At 39.8% G+C, this 16,945-nt stretch overlaps 2 protein-coding genes across 3 annotated transcripts in view; one reads left to right on the forward strand and one right to left on the reverse strand.

Annotated features, from left to right (window-relative positions):
* The window catches only part of GTF2E1 (general transcription factor IIE, polypeptide 1, alpha 56kDa), a 55,862-nt gene extending 38,982 nt beyond the window's left edge, over positions 1-16,880 (reverse strand). Inside the window, exons 1-2 of one of the 2 annotated variants that reach the window (XM_009329270.1) lie at positions 16,810-16,880; positions 7,906-8,383 (exon numbers count right to left, since the gene is read on the reverse strand). In XM_009329270.1, coding sequence (XP_009327545.1) covers positions 7,906-8,353 — 448 coding nt within the window. In that variant the 5' untranslated portion in view covers positions 8,354-8,383; positions 16,810-16,880. Of the gene's footprint in view, positions 1-7,905; positions 8,384-11,274; positions 11,337-16,809 lie in introns of those variants that run through there. The other variant, XM_009329278.1, reaches the window with a different exon arrangement.
* The window catches only part of RABL3 (RAB, member of RAS oncogene family-like 3), a 13,488-nt gene continuing 12,246 nt past the window's right edge, over positions 15,704-16,945 (forward strand). Inside the window, exon 1 of the mRNA XM_009330304.1 lies at positions 15,704-15,722. Coding sequence (XP_009328579.1) covers positions 15,704-15,722 — 19 coding nt within the window. The remainder of the gene's footprint in view (positions 15,723-16,945) is intronic.

A 16,945-nucleotide genomic window follows, 5' to 3' on the forward strand; every position in this document is an offset into this window, starting at 1 on the left:
AATGTCTTAAGAAGAAAAAAAAAAAGAAGCACCTTCAGGACCACTTTATATTATCTAGAGGAACACTGCGCTGCTCGTTCATCTCAGTGTGCAGACCATTTTTAGCCCAACTAAATTAAAAATACTGTAGCAGAATTTTTGAGCAAAGACATTTCTCTTGAAAAGGTAAATTAAACATTCAAAAAATGGACTGCATGAGACACATCAACTTATTGATCCTTCAGAAGCGCCAGATTATTTAATACATATTCAATATAAAATTGGAAAAGAAGAGAGGAATCCTTTCCTCCTCTCAGTAAGAGATATTTCTGTTCCAGCTCATATGCACAACCTCAGCAGCTCTGAGCTGACAAGAGTTCTTCCTTCTGTCCCACTGTGGGTAAATTAAGCCAGACAGTAAGCAGAGAAAGACGCAACTGGACAGAGGGAATATCCAAAGGAAGCTCATTAGGAATTAAAGAACGGGTTTTTTTTTTTTTTACACTTAAACCAAGAGGACTATGCCAAAATACCAACTGAGCCAACATACTATACCCTCAAATTGCATCCAACAGCAGAGAGACTGCAACACAAGTAACAGGATTCTCCATGAGCTCCTGATCTGACTTACAGATACCCATGCCTAAAAGGATGACACACTTTGCAGATGGTATTACCAAGGATGCAGTTTCAAAAGAACAGCAAATTACTAGAGTAAAAGATAGGAATGCTGCAGTCCAGTTTTCATCACTGCAAGTGGCTTAGCAGCATTCACAGATTTTACAGAGATCTTCTTGCTGTTATCTATTTCAATTTGCAAAGCCAAGAGAAAAGTTAAAGTGATAACCTTTACTTGAAGGGCAATTATTTCCTGCACTTCTAATAATAAAATGTCCTTTGCAGACAAAAAAAAAATGGTATCAGTACTGTAAGTCAGGGCATGTGTTTATCAGATACTTTTTTTTGATCTAAGAGACACAGCATACCAGCCAGAGGTCAACATGGAATACAGGGAAGTGACCAGACAGCACTCTACAGGCAACAGCTTTTCTGAGTTACTCCAGTGACTTACAATCCTCTGGTCTGATGTTCTGCATAGCACAGGCTCTAACACTACCTTCACCTGTTTGTCCACCAAGCTGAGAGATTCGTGGTTAAACTAGATGTTTATCTTTCAGACAGGGTGTCCAACCTGCAGGGAATGAGTTCAAGTTACAGATGTAACCTACACATCCCTTTTAAGTCATTCTAAAGAGTATTCTTACTTTTAGAAAAACACGCATTAATTCTGATATGTTTTTCTCAGTTTGCCCTTTTCTGTGGCTCCAGGCCTTATCAAGCTGAAGCAGAGTAAAGCTGACAGGAATAGTCTTGGAGCCTTTGCCAGCAATTTGAATAGAAACAGAGAAACTAAGCAGAACATGGGCAGTTTCCTTCTGTGGGTGTTTGCCAAAAGCTCTCAGTGGCAGCACAGACAAACAAAATGTGCCTGTAAAGTCAAGAAAAATCACACTGACGGGTTTACATACACTTGGAAAGCTAACAACAATTAACAAAAAAAACTTCACAAAACTTGAAGTTCTTCAAAACAGAACTGCTCTGAATCCTTTCTTTTTCAATGGAAGCTTCTGGTATGCCAATTCACAAAAAGACTTTTTAAGTCCTGATTTTGGCTGGTAAAAAGCTGTGAATTGTTGTAGCAGTAATATCATATAGCACATGCATGGCAGTACACGGTAGACAAAGCTATCCAGAATGCCTATTCTGAAAATCGTTGAACCTAAAGGACAAGAATCAACAGCATAAAGATCAAATAGGATTGACTACATAGTGTGAATATATGGACTAAATAGCTCTAAGTGATTTATTTTTTCTAATGGCTGGAAGGGACAGAACACAAAAAGAGATGTACCAGAAATGGACACAAGAGCTCCACAAGAAAAGGCAAGGCAAAAAACAGGGAGAAGGAGAAGCATAAGAAAAAATTTAACAAAATAGATAGGACAGGCTCAAAAGTAATTTGAATCAGATGATGAATATTTGAAGCTAGTGTAGAACTTGCCTGGGAAGTGGAAATTCAAAACAAGACGAGAAGACAGATGTGTTCTGAATAGCTCACTGGGTATGAAGTGAGAAGCTGAGCACTCAGAAGAAAAGGCAGTAGCTCTAGAAGTCAACACGTAAGACCAAAGTAAAAAAATCAAAGACTAGTCAAATTTCTAATCTCAGTAACAGGGCCCAAACCATACAAACGTTCAGCTGCATACAGGCTGCCTGAATGTGATATAAGGTACCTTGTGACAGGTACAGAAAACCAGCCTCTGAACACGTTATGTGTAATTCTGTTATGAAGTATACAAATGACATGTGAGAGGCTGACAGTAAAACAAGTGGGGTTAAAATGAAATTCAAGGTGTTGTCTTCCCTTCTATAAAACTGATATTGCCACCTTCAATCTGTTCTTCCCAAATTAAATTTCTTATCAGCACACAGATTAAGAAAGGGGTCCAGAAACACAGTATGTTACTATTACAGTGCATCTTCAGGAACAGTAAGATAGCTATATCCAAAATCATTCCCCAAACCAAGAGCAAACTGTGGGAGGGCAAAGAGTAGACAAGTAATTAGCTGTTATGATTTCCAATAACAACAAAAGACTCCAGTGATTACAACTGCAATTAAGAACATCCCAACAGCATAATCTTCCTGATTCATGTTACCCACTTATCTTCCATCCTTTTCTTTCCACTATTATTCATGTCTTAGCTAACTGAATGTTACGGTGAGGACACATAAGAGAGACCAGTACGTAAGAGAGACCAACTGTAATTACAATTTACTGTTAACATCAAGGTTTTTCTTCACAGTAACAGAAGTGAAAGAAACACAAGACTGGATAAAAATTATATTGCAAAGGTAGAAGAGAACAGAAGAAAAACTACTTCATCTAGCCTTATATTTTCTTTCTAGGATCAAATCCGCCTGCTACGCTGGCGAGTATCCTGATAGAGTTTGGTATTTAGAATACCTAAAGAAATCCAGGGCTGAATAACAGTGTGATGCACTGCGGGATCTCATTTCTGTCACTCCTTCACTTCAACCCCACTCTCCCTTTTGTAGTTTCTAGTCACATACTTTCTTTCAAATTGACCTTGAATTTGACAGTCAACTCCAACACCACACTAGATTTACAAATATGATTAGGGTATGAGAACAGGATACATCAGAGAGACCTTCCCCAACCAGACCCAGTTAATCATGCTACAGAACACACATCCATGAACATAATTTCCAGTTTTGTGACATTCAATAAATTAACCAACCCAAGCCCATATGTATAGAGAAAAGAAGACAGCTCCCTCTACTGGGTGAGACCATGCAACTCCTCCTGTCCTTCCCCCCCACACTCTGCACAACAGACTTGTGCATATTTAATTCTCCAAGAATTTTTTTTTTTTTAATATCCAATCCACAAGATGGTATCGAGTTGTTTAGATTGCTCTGCAATTTCAGGAATTGGCCTACAGAAACCAAATTTCTGTAGTTTCGACATTTAAAAGCACAAAGAAGCAAATTCTTCCCATAGGTCTGTGTAAGAGCCTGATGAAATAACATCCTATCTCTAGGTGAAACACTTGAAAACCCAGTGTCCTTTATGTCAGTGTCCACTGTCAGCCCAGGTCTGGGAATAGACAGAGTTCAGCAGTGTTTCTCACAGTATACATTTAACATCTGGCTTTCCTTACTACTACTCAATTAAACTCTTTCTTGTACAGCCCTGCCTCAAGAGATAGCCCTTACCTTATTTAAGGGAATGGCTACAGCTTTCCACCTGCATGAGGCTTCATCACAATGTCAGCTGCGTGCAATTACTAGCATGCAGAACAAAGAGTGATGAAATATCACAGCACAGGTAGGCAGCAGACAATGGCACAAATGAAAGGCAATGATTTTATATGCATGTACGTATTTCAAGTGCTCATATTAGGATCTTCTAGGAAAACGACAATCTTTTTCCTTTCTCAGTCATCCCATCTGAAACACAAGGCTCCAAGTAACACTTTTCATTCATACAGCATTAGTGTTTTTCTTTCTGTAGATCTCAAAACACTCACAAAAGTGGCTAAGAACCGTCCTCTCAGCCTGAAACAACTCAGCCTGCAACAATTCCCGTCAAAGGCACTGCCAGGTCAATAGGCAAACTGCAAATCTGTGACCTCTTGAATCACAAAGTTCTTAGCTTTGCCACAAGTTTCCACAGCAAACTTTTGCAAAATAAAAGCACACTGTGTCCAAGCTGTTTGCCTCTAAAAGCAGAAGTTAGCTTCTTTGGAGGCAACAGTAAAAACTGCCAGTGAGGAGAAAGTGTGATGTCTGGAGATCTGTTCAAGCTCTTCATTGAGAGCAGATGGGTCTAAAATTCATGACCTGGGCACGCTACGCTTAGAGCTAGCAGGCACCCACTGGTCATACAACCAAGTGACTCCTCCAACACATGTTTCTTTCTTTTCACTTTTCAAAAGATCCCTTTGTGAGTGGAAGAAGAGCAGCAAAACTCTAGTTTTTTCGTCACCTTGACTTTCACCATCTGACATTTTCTTTAACATTACATGATTCCTGTCCTTGAAATTCCTACAAGTACCAGACAATACTTGTTCAACCTTTCACACCATAGTAAGTTTTTGGGTTGAGATGTTTAATGGCAGAAAAAGGGATGGAGAAAAATCACATAATACTTTTAAAAACAGAGTGATCACACTCTCAAAGTAACATTTATACCATTTAAAATCTACATTTAAAATTACCTTAGTGGCAAACTTGCTGCTCTGTTCAAAAATATTTTTCCAAATTAGTTGGATGAACAGCAACCAAAGCACATCTATACCTATGTGCCCTGAAAACATACCCTTCTTACTATCAATTATTTTCTCTCAACAGACACATTTCCACCTTCCAAAAACACCAATAGTCACATCTTCTGATGAAAACAAACACATCAGCTTATTTCAAAATAATGGACTCAATTTACTCCATTTACTCCATTTACTCAAATGCAGTAAAGCACAGAGCTAAAAAAGCCTCCATTTGACAGCTGGTAATCTATAACAAACAGACCTCTGCTGAAGCCGAGAGACAGACACAGATGCTGTGGTAAAAATTAAATAGCACTACAGATCCAACTCATGGACAGGCTCTTCACAAGCACTCTTAATTCACAAATTGCAATAGAATGACTACAGTCATGGAGAGATTCTGGAAACCTCCTCACCATCACTGATAAGGAAGGGCAAGAGCAATAACCTCCTCTTCCAACCCTTTCATTCTACAACAATTGCGCAGAGTTTGCATTTGAGTTGTAACTAGGGAAGAGGAAAGTGAAGCAGAAGAAAACACAGGATATCTAAACCATCCCCATATCTCTGAGTGACAAGGACAACAAGCAGACAGTGAAACAGGATGTCTTTTAACAGATCGCCAATTTAAGTGCAGCCTCATCTAGACTAGTGCAGAGGATGCCTTCCATGCTCTACCTGCTCCATGGACTAGCAGACTTTGGCCCTGCAGGCCTTCTGATTCACAAAATTTTATCAACATGACTGCAGTCCAGGAGCAGCAGCTCAGGTCAACCGTGACTGAAATTCATGTGGCTTTCAGCTACCCTTCAGCAGTTGTACTGCCATGAGTTTCAATGAGTGGGAGAGGTTTATGTATAGCACTGATAAGGGCTAAAGACATCCTTGGAAAAGGATGGCTATTCACTGTCTCATAAACTTTGTTCCTCTACATGCCTTGTCCTCATGAGCTCCCTCTGTGAGAGACCCAAAGGTGTCTCAGTTCTTTTCTAATACGAAATTCCAGAGGAGCAGGAAACATACGCAGACAACACAATCCACTGCAATATAAAGCAGCCATTCTCACTAAAAAACCAAATTGCCCACTTATTTACCCAGAATGGAAACAAGCAGCTATCTCAGGGTTTGGAGACAGTATGAGACCTTCTTAAACAGTAAACTGGAGAGCCCTATCCAAACTGGTATTCCATGTAAAACCCCTTGAGAAACAACAGTATCATCATGCACTATCTAGATGAAGCTATCATTGACTTAAAAGTTATATAAGGAGAAACAGAATATACATAAATTCTAGACAGGTATGTTCTTACTGAAAGTAAGTGAAGGTAAACTCGCTACCTTGTTATTTGTATTAATACTGACAGAAACCAACTGCTGGCAATTGCTGGGAAAACAGCACTCAACCCTTCCTTCCATCAGCAAAACGGCAAAACACTCCATGTGCCAGTGACTGATTTTGCATTGTGAAGGCAGCCAGTACCTGTACTGCAGACAAACCCTTGGTTGACCTCATCAGTTCCTGGAGCACAGGCCTTGCTGTCAAAGCCTAATCCCAGCATTCTTGTTTTTCTGCATCTCCTTGACAGCCAGTTCTCTGCTCTTGGAACTCACCGCCCACACACCGGGAGGATTCACCTGTGAAGTGTTACAGGTCCCCTTCGGATGAGTGTCTCATGCTCCCCGCTATGTTCTCTGTACAGGTTCTCTACTCTCTCCTTACTGAAGTGAACTGCAAAAGCACTATTCCCCTTCAGCCCGACACCCACAACTGTAGCTGCCACAGATAATCGTTACTGTAGAGCGCATGTGTAGTTTCTATACTCAGTGGTGAGTATAGTAAATCTGTGCTGGCACTGCTGGTTTTGGTACTCCATGAGGGAGCGACTCCTACTTGGAGAGCTGCGCTGGACTACAGCAATGACGGTTATTGACATAGTGGATTCTGCTTCTCTAGTACTAAGTATCATTTTCATGGTTGTTCAAGTAAAAGGAGTTTCACAGCTCTTGACCTTTGGAGGCAGGAAAGAGGGAAAATGACAGGCTGAACATTTGTTGGGTGTTTGCCCTTCTCCAAAGCAGATTAGACATCAGTAACCCTAGATTAAAAGCTTCAATACCACTGAACAGTGAATTTTTACAGTTTCTCATTATAACTGACACAAAGCACCACACTCCAATGTTTCCGAGAGCTCTCCTGACTTTTGCTCTTTTATTTTTGTGGAAAAGTAAGATCAGGACAAAGAATTCAAAAGGAAAAATTAAAAAGTAAAGAAACTAATTCAGAAGGTGGAAGCCTAACACCCAAACCCTGCTCCCTGCCTTGCCCCCAAAATAATCCCAGATTAGACTAGCAAAATAGGATCTCATCAGGTGCAGGTGTTCTTCCTTTTCTTCCCCGGCACAGAAGCACAAAGTATTTGGACTGCCCCTGTAGACAATGGCACCCAGATTCTCGATTCATATGCATGAGACAGATATGCACCTCCACTGAGACTGAGACACACACTTTAAAAAGAATCTTGTTTACTCCCAACCAGACAAGTCTGTAATTAATTTCTCTTAACTTTTGTGAGACTGCTTTACACTGGGGAAACGAGGTTGTACAGTATAATGAAGTGACTAGAAGAAAATTAAACAGTAACAACTCACTCCTTGCACGACCATCTCTAAATCAAAAATTTTTTGCATACCAAAGTCAACTATACATATGCCCTCTCTGTAAACTACCAGTAAGTCATACAGTTTACAAGCAAGACCAGGTTATACTGAAAAAACGTCAGCTTCCAACAAGGACAGACTGCCTTATTCACCCTTGAATTCAATTGCGATAAGACCTCCATTTCTCTACTGCTTGTCACTCAAGCATTTTATCAACATTGCTATTTGCTGTACAGACTGTGTAAGTCTGTATACATTACTTTTGTATTTTGCGCAAACATTTACCACCTGCAAAAACAGAGTGCCCTCTAGCTCCGGCCAAACTCAAAGAGAATTTTCCTAAGACTGTTTCCTTAAAGTCCAGCACTTACAGACAAAGGAGAGAGCCAGAGCATTCTGTTACCTGTACTCTTACCTGTCCTGGGGTCAAACAGCTGATTGGCCTCCAAGTCTGTGAAAGTGCTGAAGCAAATGGGGCATTTAAAAGAGGCGCGATTGGTGGAGTCTCTTTCATCCGTCTCAATCCTCCTCCTCATGTGGTCCAGCTTGTACTTCACCACATTAACCAGAAGGCGGTAGTTGATGAAGTAGTAGTTATGACGGGTGGTTTTGCCATCTGGAGCCGTCTCTACCCTCATCCTGCATTTGATGAACTTGTCACCCTTGAGGGTGTTGAGGACAGCCCTCAACTGCTTCCTATCAAACTTAAGGAGCTCTAACATGTCCTCTTCCTTCACACAGGGGTTCCTGATGAGAATGTCCAGAGCCAAAGCATGTTCAATGCCATAAAAGCCACGCACCACGTATTTGGCAAGGCGTTTGAGAGCTGCTGGGACCTCAGTGAGGACGTCTGGGTCAGTCATAGCAGGTTCAGATCTTGAGCTTCATGTATACTGCAATGAAAAAAGGCAGATGGATTCTTAGCTAGTCTTCTGACTTCAGAAGTTTTGATTTATCTCACTTAGAGCTAAGAAAAGGATGGGGTGTTTTCCATTTCTCCTTCCCAAGCCCTGTACTGTCTCCTTAGGTGTTAATAACACCAATGCTACAGAAGTAGAATTAGGAAATAGTACCTCCATTCAAAACAAAGTAACGGAAAACTTTAAATGAAATCTGCCGTATATTACGGTACCAATTTCTTGTGCACTTTTTAAAAGTTCATTTCTACTCAGCCACAGCCAACAGAGCTGGAATAAGAAAGCTGTCTTGAAGCTGAGCTCCAGTAGACAGCTTCATGATCAGCTGAGACTTGTAGCTTGGGAGAAGCAGAAAAAGGCTACAGCAAGAAAGGTCCTAAGACAGCCCAAGAGTGGAGCAGTCTTATGGCCCCAGTTGATGTCACCTGATCACATTGTAAGTAGCCCTGCCTGCTTCTACTCCTCAGACATCACTGGGCAGTGATATTGTATGAGGACAGCTTGCTAGTACAGACTGGTATGCATTCAAGCAAAAGCTCCCAGTGGCACAATGAGAACAGACAGACTTTTTCCTTACTTTCTGATAAATAGACCTTAGTTAACCATCTGCAGCATGAAAACTGTTAGCACTACCAACTCCTACATCACAGACTGCTTCAGCTTTGATCTTAGATGAGCAAATACGTCCTTCCAAAGGACTGATCCTTCATTTTAAGTGTCTCACATTCAGGCCTTAGAAGCCCATGGATAATACAGCATGATAAATGAAGTAAAAATCAAGACTTAGTGAACATGAAGAGACGATGTGTTTAAAAAGAAAAAAAGTATTCCATGAAGTATCCTTTGAGTTACTTGTCACAGACAACACAGTAAGTCGTGATAAGACAATAATTTCTAAATACATACTGTATTTTCACTTCATTTTTCTCCACCTTAACATCAAATGGCACATGACAATTGATCATGACAATATGGTCATGACAATTACATGCTTCTGTGACATACACAGGATCATATATAGAATTGTATCATGCAAGAAATGCCTCATATTGTCACCCCTGCCACAGACATAGCCAAAAATCAAACCCCAGCGGACAACTAACAGCAGTGACTCTTCTGAAGCAGCCAGTTTTGTCCAGCGGAGAGAAAAAGTGAAGCAGCTCCATAAGGCACAGAGCAAAGGCTTACTCTCATTTCACAGGGTGGTTTTGCGCATTTTCCCTCCACTTTTTCAAATCTATATGTCTGTAGGCAATAACAAAATTCCCCTCCACTCATAATGCACTTGGATTTCCATGTATGAAAGGTTCAAGATAAGCATGAAGTAGCATGGGTGCTTTTGAAATACCCATTCAGGGGGTTGTACTTCCAGTTAACTTCAAATGAAACTTTGAATAGCCTTTTTCAATATAAGACTTCTATGCTAGTTTAGGATATGAATAACCATTTCTTAAGCAAAAGGTTCCTTCAACTGAAGAAAAACCCCACACCTTAATTTCTGTTTGTTCGTCATTGCTAAGCAATTTTTATCTGTGAACTAATATCATAAATAGTAAAACTCTGCCAATCTCAATTTTCATTCCCATCAGATGTTTCACACACTGTACATGTACCTCCCCAGAATTCAAGTCTCAAATAAAGGAAAGAGGAGAGCGACAGCAGAAGAAAGGATCTGGATGGGTATCCTATTTTCTTCATCGCTATCACAGAACCTGTAATGTCCTTTTTGACAAACACCATTGCAGAACTTTTCTATACTCCCCACATTAAGACACCCCCCTGAAATCACCAAGCTCTACATGTAACCAAGCAGCTGATGACTCCTTCCATCAGCTAAGACTACTCAAAAATCTGTGATCATTTATCACAGTAGCCTGCTTGGATTTTTTTTTTTTTTGTATGAGAAACACTGCCCTCTCAAAAAAATTTAAGCAACATTACCCACTGAAGCTTTACTTCTCTCCAACCCCTACCCTCTTCTGCAACTGAGGAGGTATGTTCCTCTCAAGGGTTACGGCCAGTGCAACTGCAAAGCAATTAGGCTGTGGATTGTGGCGTTTAACAGTAAGTAAATTAAGATTGTCCTGTCTTTTCTGCCTTTGGGTAAGAAAAGAACCACCTTCATTCTTTTCTTTTAAAATGCTTCCCTGCTTGAGCTTTTCTTTTTCTCTAACTTAGGGCCAAACAGTATTCACAGTGCTCAAATTGAAATGAACAAAACATTTGTTGACTGCTGGTGTGCAGGCTGAGAATAGCTTACAGAAAACAATGCCTGGATGTCCAGCTCCAGCTTCCCTTCAAGGAAATTAAATTAAAATATGTTTATCATGGCATGAATTAGCCATGAAACAAGTACTTCTAGAGTCAGTTTTCTTTTGCATGCCAGATACATAATGATTTATCTCACACAAAGGACAGTTTTATAGAGCTTTGCATTAAAGGTAAAAGCATTAGCAATAAAGGATGCCCCATCATGAGTTAGCCATACAGTATTTTTGAACCTCTAAGTCAGACCCAATCTGAATACTGTCACAGGACATTGTCCTTGAAAATCAGTTTCATTCTGTTGGTATTTTTACAGTCTTTCAGTCACTTAAAGATAAATCTTGCTTTTGACTGCATCTGTCAGCAACGTACTGATACTATAAAACAATGTCAATGCAGAAGCTGGCCAGAAGCCTTTATTTATTCAATAAATAAATAGATTAAAATCTTATTCAGAGTTTAAGCACAGTATAACATTAATGTAAAGATCAATTTTAAATAAAACCTGGCACCCCAGAAGAGATTTTAAAAGTCAAATTTTGAAAGTCAAAAGGTTTTTAAGTGCTGATCTCAAAAACAAACAAAAAACCTTCTCTCCTCACCAATTCACTGTCCCCTAAAAATTCCTTGCAGAAAAACTTGGCGATACAACTTGCAGTGGGCAGTGACCTTCAGAACATCAGCTGTAACAAAAAAAAGGAGAAAAGTGTTTTTAAATAAGCACATCTCACTCTGGATACCTCATCTGAGAGCTGATGGAAAGCATTTTCTCTCCAAGAATCTCATTGATAAGACAGCTGCAGATTCCCACAGCTGCTTTCACAACAGGTTTAAGGTACAATTTCCCAAATAATGCACTCAAACAACTTAAACTGAGACCTACAAGGGACCAATAAATAAAACCACCTCTAAAAGTATACACTTATCCCTTGGTTTTCAGCAATAGTTAGAGATTTAACAATATTTCTTAGTGTCAATCACTAGAAAAATGGGTTTTTTTTCATCTAATGGGACCAGGAGTTTTTACACAATTATTTCTTCTGCTCTACTGGAGATTTTTAGTGATGTCCAAATCTTCTATATCACCCTCAGGTGATAGTGGGCATTTTGAGTGTAACACTGGTTGTCTTCCAGGCGTGGATATATGGAAATACACGCATTCTGAAAACACCACAAACCATTCTTTCCCATTAATCTCCACCTCAAAAAGTTGATTAACAGGGATTAAATTCTAAATCCTGCAGAAGACAGCCTTTGGGTGAGACAACCAACTAGGGTCAGCTTTAAGAAAGAAAAAAAAAAAAAAGAATAAAGCCGCCAAAGAACACCCTTGTCAAACTTTGCTACATGAAAATCAACAATGCTGAACACAACTAACAGCTCTAAAAATGAGCATGGACACATGTTCAGCAAACACCAGTTTTTATATTACATTGAGGCCCAATGCCAAACTGATCAAAAGCAAGGGCTCGAACAAGATCTGTATGGTTGGATGAAGGACATATTTTACAACATCACTGTTGATAATCATGTTCTCATGTAAGCTACGTGATACAGAACGATGGCACAAGAGCGAGCATATATCGCTGCCAGAACTCACCAGGCCAGGGGCTAACAAATAGTTTCTCTAGAAGCTGACATCTGGTTCACAATGAATCCCAGGCTACAGGACATGAGCTGCAAATCCTTACTACCCTTCACCAGGCAAGAAAGACAGTGATCCAGCTCACAAGTTGTAATCCAGTGCCACAAGAATATCAGTTTAAAATTCAAAAGCAGGGGACTTTACCATTGCATCCTGGAGCAGTAATTTCACCTTCCATCAAAGCAGTAAGTCAAGCCTGAATTAATTACGTGTGCAAAGAAATATGATAACATCTCCTAACAAGGTTTTAATGGACGTGCATCTGTTTCATAATAATGTCTGTACTGACCTTAATAACGTATGAACATCAAGGGACATTGTCAGGGAAAAAAAACAAAAGAAAAACAATGGCCAAGATACACCACTACGCAGTAAGCACCTACAGCACCAATAATAAAGCATGCTGGACAGGATGATATTCGGAAACACCCAGAAGAAAAATTTCAAAATTTAAACATGGGCTTTAATAAAAGAGACAGCTGTTGGGGAATTGTTCTGGGTAATTACATGAATACAATTCAGTATTATGTGTATAGCAGGAAAGTAGATCTGTCTATGTTATCACAGTAGGACAGCAACCCTAAAAACACTTTTTTTTTTTTAAATGCTCTAAATGTAAGAATAAATATTGATGTGGCTATAAAAGACAACACTGGGAAGAAAGACCTAGAGTTACACAATACAATCAGATCTGTTGGGTGAAGAAACTCAAGGCACTGTCTGCAAAATGGAGATCATACCTCAGGTTGAGTAAAATGCATGAGGCTTACGTCTTGAGCATAACTAGAGGTGTCAAAAAGGAAATCAAGAGGAGAGCAAGTGACTGCAAAAAAACATTCAGTATGATGGCACCAAAGACAATATAGAAGCCAGAAATTCAACTGAGCAAACATCTCCACTGGTCAAGACCTTCCTGATGCAGCATCAAAGCAACTGAACTTTTCTTCTCTGTGTAGAAAGATTTCAAGAATTCTTTTGAGAACTCGAACAGGAATTGTGCTAAGGATTGTTGGATCTGCTTTTCTTCCTGTTTTTCCTGATTAAAGCTGAGACAAAAGATGAAAAGTGCCAAAAAGGTGATACCTAGAAGCCACAATGTAGATGAAACTAGAACTAAAAGTTATGAAAACGTAAGTCAGCCAGTGAACTAACCTGATTTTTTATCCAATACTGAAAATGAACATCACCTTGTCTTAACATATAACTTGGAGGCTTATATTAATTCCACTAGTAATTTTACCTTAAAAAATTTAATGAAGTCTCACTGTTCATATATTTGACAAGGTAAACATTTTAAAAGCAGGATCCTGAAAAAGGAAGCAGACTGCTCTTTAGACTCTTTTGGGTATACAAACCCTTTATAACACCCCAGATCTCTTTTGGAGGAAAACTTGGAGTTGCAGGGTTGGCTGGGAACCTAGGTCTATCAGACATACTGTCCACACTTAGAAAGGTGTTTCCTATTTTCCCCCACACCTAATTTAAATTGTTAATGCTCTTTTTCACTAAATCTTTGAGATGAGGTTTTGCTGATTTGTTTGGAAAACATTTCTGCAGGCTTCTGCCGTAAGATTTTTTAAAAAAGGCAAAAAAACCTACTTGCTTACACCACTGACACAGTTTCTTCAGGAAAAATCAAAATCACATAATAAGAAGAGAGTCCCTCACCTGTAAACGTGGCAAGTACGACAGGCTTTTGGGAGCCAGTGTATACCATATCTCACTCCAGCAGTCACTTGCAAACACCAGATCCTAGTTTTGTAGTCTCTCACTTCAATAAAATTTAAAATTCTGTCTTCCAGAAGACGATGAGGTTAAGCTGAGAGGAACGATTCTGAATCTTCTCGAGTACAGGGAGGGAAGGCACAAATTTCAGAACTACAGTGGGAAAACATGCCATCAAGATTTTAAATGTCTGTACAATGTAACCTCAGACACTACTCATCCTTTCCAGAAAATGGAAAATGGCACAGAATCTTCAATTTTCAAGTCTGCTTTTTTTCGCCTTTCTATGTAGTGAGCGGATGATCTGTGCAACATGTCCCCATTATCCAGAACTGCCTTTATCCCACATCAGTTGCAAACCCAAAGTCTTCTGGCATTTTATCAAAAGCTTACTGAATTCCATTCCCTGGAGACTTCAGGAACACTGCTGCTCAGCCTTCCTCCTGCACTACATCTTGATGAGAAATTGTGTATTTTCCTTGCAAGACCTGCCCTAAAGTATTAAAGGAGAAAAGAACAATCTGCTTTCACTCAAATCCTACCTTCTTGTTGGTGTTCCATAAACTGAAACCAAGAGGCCACAAGTATCAAATGGTTTTCTTCACTAAAGATGAAAAGGTGTGCTGCAGCCGCACACAGAAAAGCTGAAGGGCCCGGCTGAAATTAGGACATTTTCACCTAATTTCAGAAGTAAAAATATACGGAACCACACATGATAAGGCCACAAGGTCTGACCATGCAAGGCAGAAATTGAACGATGCAGGCTCAGGATGCAATTCTCAATCACATTCATAATCTAAACCTGACATAAACAATAGCAAGATGTCAGTAAATTGAAGGACTACCTATGTGCATGTATACAAACAGATGTAATACTCAGAAGTACTTCAAACGCACATTGGCATTAACAAACTATTTACAGTGGTAGCTGTAGAAAAAAAATGGAGCATACTACTTATGGAAGGCCAAACTTAGTGGCTAGAATAGTGAAGGTACAGTTTCCTGTTACAGCTTAAGTCAAATTGTACCCTCCCTCCCATAAAGAAGTCTTTCTTCTCCTTCCCAGCCTTCAGCCACAACCCCCACATTTCTGTGTTAATTTTGACAGTTGCCTGTTCATGTAGCAAGGTGAATCAGGTTGATAAAAAAGTGAAAAACTAACATGCCAAAAAAAGTAGGGTATTTTAGAGGGAGGGCAAGGGAGAAAAGTTCAAGAACTGAATCATTTCTGTTACCAGACTAGAGCCTACGGTTAGCAGAGAGAAGAAAGCATGGCTAGGGATGTAGAAGAGCGAGCTTTCCCCACATGGTGGCAAAGATTTTAAATTGACTCAACTGTAATGTGAAGCCACTAGAACATTTTAACCACAGACACCAGAAACTCTTACAATTTACACTCTGATCTGAACATATACCAGCAGAAGAATATCTGTTATTTTGGAGACATCTCAACATTGGCCCTCACATAATGAAGTTGTAAGGTTTTGGTGGGTTTTTTTTTAAAGGAAAAAAAGTAAGAGCATTTCTCACAAATATCAAGCCTAAGAAGTCATGATCGCACTGAAGTACAGCATTCCTTGTTAAGTTTCTGACAGGAAGAAAGCAGTAATTGTTTTTCATATCCTGGATTCAATGAGACCTGGAACACCACACTTCTCATCATGATAGATGATGTGAGTGGTATTATCTGACTTTCAGGAATTGCAGAAAGAAGTAAGACAAAGATTTATGAAAGTATTAGGTTCAGAAAAGTTTTCGTGCATCAGGGTGTAGCAAACAAGTGTATATACTGTGGATGTAAGCAATAAAGAAACAGAGAAGCTAAATAGCAAGATACCAGGTTAGCTTTAATTCATGTAGTTTCTTGTTTAGAATTCCCTAAAGCATCCTGTGTGAAAGCGAGCTGTAAATAGTATCTTAAAGGAATTGGAAGGTGGTAATGAAACTCCCATCATCCCTTTTTGCTGCCAGAAGGGTATTTGCTCCTCTCCCAAGCACATGGCTCTGCCCTCTCCCATGCCAGCTCTGGCACTCATGAGACCTTCCTGTGCATCAACTTGCATCACTGAAAGGCAGAAAAATACCTTTTCTTTTTCCTTTTACTATGTTTCTCGACAGTTTAATCAGCTAGTGGAAAAGCCCAATGAGCAACAGAACCAGCAGATGTGAGAGGATGCCAGTTCAGGGGAAGAGAATAAAGAAGAAATTCCACCTTTCGTGGCTGAAAAACATTAAACCACCTATATTTCATGAAAGTGTACCTTAACTGTGCACTGCTGACGAGCCTTTTCAGAATGCCTATCTTCCTTACTCATTCTGAGCCACTTGTAACGATACAAGTTTGACAGTTGGACCCATTTAACAGCTGAGTGCCATTATGAGATATGACGTTCATCTGCTTTTCAGGGAATCAGCAAGCTCATGAAGCCAGAAAACTAATGCACAAAAAGAAAATATCTTGCTGACCTGGTGAACCGAATGGTATCACTGTATGGCCTCAGCTGATGGCCAAACGTGCACAAAAGAATGAGCTTAAAGATGTCCCTTTTGACAGCAGCAGGCTGTTGACTCGATACATCCAGCCCATTTCACTGCACCCTAGATTTTTTACAGTGTCAATTACTCCTCAGATTTCCATAATCTTGCAGCTTCCTTCAAATCACAAGCTGCACAGGCTTCCTAGACTATAGTAGCAGACTAAGCTTTAAAGCCAAGCGAAGTAGAGAACCCCTTATACTATTTGCATGGCTTCCTATTCCCTACCCACTTTTATGTGTTGAGTTTTGAACATCCGATTGTGTAGGCTCCTGTAGGGCGAGACTCGAGGGGCTCAGCAGTTACCTCCTAAAAAAAAAGCAAGCAAGAAAACCCCCATAAACAGCAGACGAGGAGAGGCAGACGCT

This window comes from Pygoscelis adeliae, unplaced genomic scaffold, assembly GCF_000699105.1.
Source record: "Pygoscelis adeliae isolate BGI_AS28 unplaced genomic scaffold, ASM69910v1 Scaffold120, whole genome shotgun sequence".
Lineage (NCBI taxonomy): Eukaryota > Metazoa > Chordata > Aves > Sphenisciformes > Spheniscidae > Pygoscelis > Pygoscelis adeliae.